General features: G+C 33.2%; 1 protein-coding gene across 1 annotated transcript; it reads right to left on the bottom strand.

Moving 5' to 3' along the window:
• Positions 1–1,123: 1,123 nt before the first annotated feature.
• Positions 1,124–3,280, bottom strand: LOC105787847 (L-ascorbate oxidase). Its single transcript, XM_012614416.2, has 3 exons — positions 2,786–3,280; positions 2,290–2,691; positions 1,124–2,213 (listed from the first exon to the last, which is right to left on the bottom strand). Exons 1-3 carry the CDS (start codon positions 3,179–3,181, stop codon positions 1,254–1,256), a joined length of 1,758 nt encoding a protein of 585 aa, XP_012469870.1. The 5' UTR covers positions 3,182–3,280; the 3' UTR covers positions 1,124–1,253.
• Between the last annotated feature and the right edge of the window lie 380 nt (positions 3,281–3,660).

Here is a 3,660-nt window from a genome sequence, read left to right as displayed (position 1 = left end):
ATTTGGTCCAAAAGCACTTTTGTCAATAGCAAAAGCTAAAAAAAATTGCTTTTTCTTTTAGATTCAAAAATACTTTTCAAAAGCACTTATGATTCCAAATGTTGTTTGTTTAGCATTGTTTCTGGCTTAAAAAGTGCTTTTGACCCCAAAAACACTTTTGAAAAGCAATGTTAAACAAAGTCTTAATATTGCTTTTGATAAGTACTTTTGAGAAGTTTTGTTTAAAATTTAAGTGTTTAGTATTGCTGTCAAAAAATACTTTTAAGAAATAAAATGTTCATTTTAGACATTATATTATAAAGTAACGAATATGCATTTAAATAATGTTCAAATTAGTTAATATTATGATATTTTAGCAAGAATATAAAAATAATTATTATAACTTATTGTTAATATTTTAATATATAATATTAATTTTAAATATTTCTAAGTAATTAATATTAATTATTTATTAAATTTAAACAATCGAAAACAATTAAACTGAAAGAGAAGAAGAAGAAAAGAAACTCACAGGTGGAGGAATTAAAAGAGGAACAAAAGAAAAGAGAACCTGAAGAAAGAACTTTGGAAGAAAAAATGGATATTCTAACATGTCTTTTGGAAAAGATAAATTGAGGTTAAAAATGTAAATAGTAGCAAAAAAACTTTTGACTGAGGAAAAAATTAAAATTTTTAACTTTTCCATCTGTCAAAAAACATTTTTTTTAAGTTAAAACTTTTACTCAATTGATATCTTTTTGGTAATACTTTTAAGTGAGAAGTGCTTTTTGAGAGAAAAGCCCATATTAAAAGCATTGCTGAACGAGGCCTAAGTGAAGGTCAAATCATTCAAAATGATCAAATAACGACCTTTTTCAAATTCTTCAAATAAGAATTTTTCAAATGTTATATATTAAGAGCTTCAAAATAATGTCATTTGTTCTATTTTAGTCATGTAAGAATTCACCTAATTTTCACTACAAACTAGAGTTAAGTGGGATAAAAGCTTTTATTTGAATATTTTTGTAAATATTAGTTTTTATTACCATTTTAAAGATTTGACCTATATACAAAAAAAACTCCTAAAATTATCCTAATTTGAGCTTTAATCAATTTTTTATTAATTTATAAAAAAGATTCGTAATAATATAACTCAATTTATAAAATAAATGATTTTTAACTATTTTTTAAATAAATACGAATATAATCTTTTTATACAATCCATAATACCCAAAAAAAAAAAAGGAAAAAGGATTAAGGTGTAGGGATATGTACTAGGGCCTGTAAAGACCTTGAGTTTCACCACAGCCCATAACAGAAGATGGTAACTTGCCAACCTTGTCAATCCCTTCTGCAAATACCACGCCCATACCCATATAGAAATGGGATTCTATATGGCAATGGAATGCCCAAGCTCCTGGGTTATCAGCCCTAAACCTCAAAGCAGTCCATCCATAAGGATGTACCGGCACTGTGTTCTTCATAATCGGGTTCACCAAATTATACTTCTTTGGATCATTGAACATATCGAACTTCCCTTCCCCATACCCCAATACCCAGAAATCATGTCCATGTAAATGCCAAGGATGCGTCTCACTGGTACCAAGACTCATGGAGTTGGCATTTTGAAGTATAATATCCACAGTTGAGTTGAAGTTCAACCTGTAAACCCCATTGCTCGAGGTAGCATTTCTGTTCTCTTGTACTATACGGATATCATAATTCTGGTAATCGTACCCATCGGGAGGTGGGGTTTGATCGAACACATGGGTTAGATTTTCCTTGAGTGCGATCAAGTAAGGTGTATGAGGAAGTGCGAAAGAGACATTGTTGACCGACCACCGAACATTCCCATTGATCGTGTTTTGTGTGTTGAGGAACACAATGACCCTGTCTGAACGTGAAGGTGGAGTGTGAATGTAACCTTGGCGAGCTTTAATGGCGTGACTCTGAGCTAATCGAGGGTCAGTGTTATTCCATAGAGGAGGAGGTGGGGGAGTTGTGGGAGGAGATCTCCTTGGATGATTTGGATAGTAAACGAAAACGCCGAGACCAGGAGGAGTATTGGGTGCTGATCGACCAACAATATTGGATGTTATCCAATAATTCCTTGTGGGATCTTGGTCGGCTTTTACTAGGACCGAATATGTCTCCCCTGAGTAAAGGAACAAGTTTTGTACAACAAATGGCTCAACGTAATGCCCATCAGCTTCAACCACTGTCATATTGTGACCCTGAAACAGAAACAAATTAGCTTCCAGATTTAAAAACAGGCACAATTTGAACCCATTTTACAATCTTAAGAAATACCTCAATTTGGAAGCTGAGGGCTGATAGAGCAGTTAAACTAGAGATTCTCAATCGATAAGTTTTTCCAGGGACTGCGATTAATCTGAAAGGCTCACAATCTGGATTTGTAGCATTGCAAATACCAGCGTCTAAACTGGGAGTAGTTAAAGTAGAGCAGTTGAACTTTCCTCTTCCATGGATCAAGAGTGACTGAGGCTCTCCAACCCATTGGAAGGGAATAGCAGACAAGCCAGCAGCTTGTTCATAAGTGCTTTTATGGTACCAATCATTGAGTATAATATTCCGATCATAATCATAGGTAAAAGGTTCGGATTTTCCATCAGGAAGTCCAACAATGATTGATCCATATAACCCAGCTTCTCTTTGCATCCCATAATGTGCATGATACAAGTATGTTCCAGCCTAAATCCAATACAAATATTTTTGGAATTTCAGTGTATAAATCTCAAATTAGAAGGAAAAAAAAAAAGCCTTGAAACTGGAAACACAAACTTACTCTGTCGACAACAAACTGATACTTGAAAGTGGTTCCTGGCAAAATCGGACATTGAGTCACTCCTTCAGTTCCATCAAACCAGGGTGTTCCGATCTGTCGAATTCCATGCCAGTGAATTGCAACATTCTCTGTTAACAAACCGTTGGTGAGCTCAACAATGATAGTATCATTTTGCTGTGCGGTGATTGTAGGACCTGGTGTTCCGCCATTGATGGTTATTACCAGTTTCTTTAAACAATCAGGGGACTTGTATTCGTACTTCACTTCCCATTTATACCGACGAATCCGAGCTTCAACGGCCGAACCATTTAACAAAGCTGTAATCCCTAATAACCATAGAAATAAGATTACTCTGCTTTTGCATTTTGGTATCAAAACCATATTGCTAAAGATCATGCTTTCAGCTTTCCACTCAGTCAACAAAAAAATTTGAGTCGTTAAACCCTTGGCGAGCAAAGTATATATAGTATGTCTGGGATGGATTGGATTTATTGTACATAATTAATCATTTTATTAAAAAATTTATTCATTACATAGTGCATCAATCACACTAATTTTAAAAAATGTAAGAGGATAAAACTTTTAAAAGAAAGAAATGATTTACACAGAAATTAATTTACTTAAAAATGATAAAATACTATCCGACGGTTTCAATAACAATTTTACTACCATCTATGCCTTTCATACGTGGTCAAATAGCATGGACGACCAACACGTCTTTTCTTTCCTTTCTAAGATTTTTAAAAATTAAATAATAAATTATTTATTTATATTTAGTAAATTAGAAAAGTATGATTTTGGCGATTGAAATTTTGAGATATTTAAGTTTCATCAAGCATGAATACATGAATTCTTTTCTTTAGTTAATTTGAGTT

This window comes from Gossypium raimondii, chromosome 2 (assembly GCF_025698545.1).
Source record: "Gossypium raimondii isolate GPD5lz chromosome 2, ASM2569854v1, whole genome shotgun sequence".
NCBI lineage: Eukaryota > Viridiplantae > Streptophyta > Magnoliopsida > Malvales > Malvaceae > Gossypium > Gossypium raimondii.
This window is presented reverse-complemented; position numbering and strand designations above follow the sequence as displayed.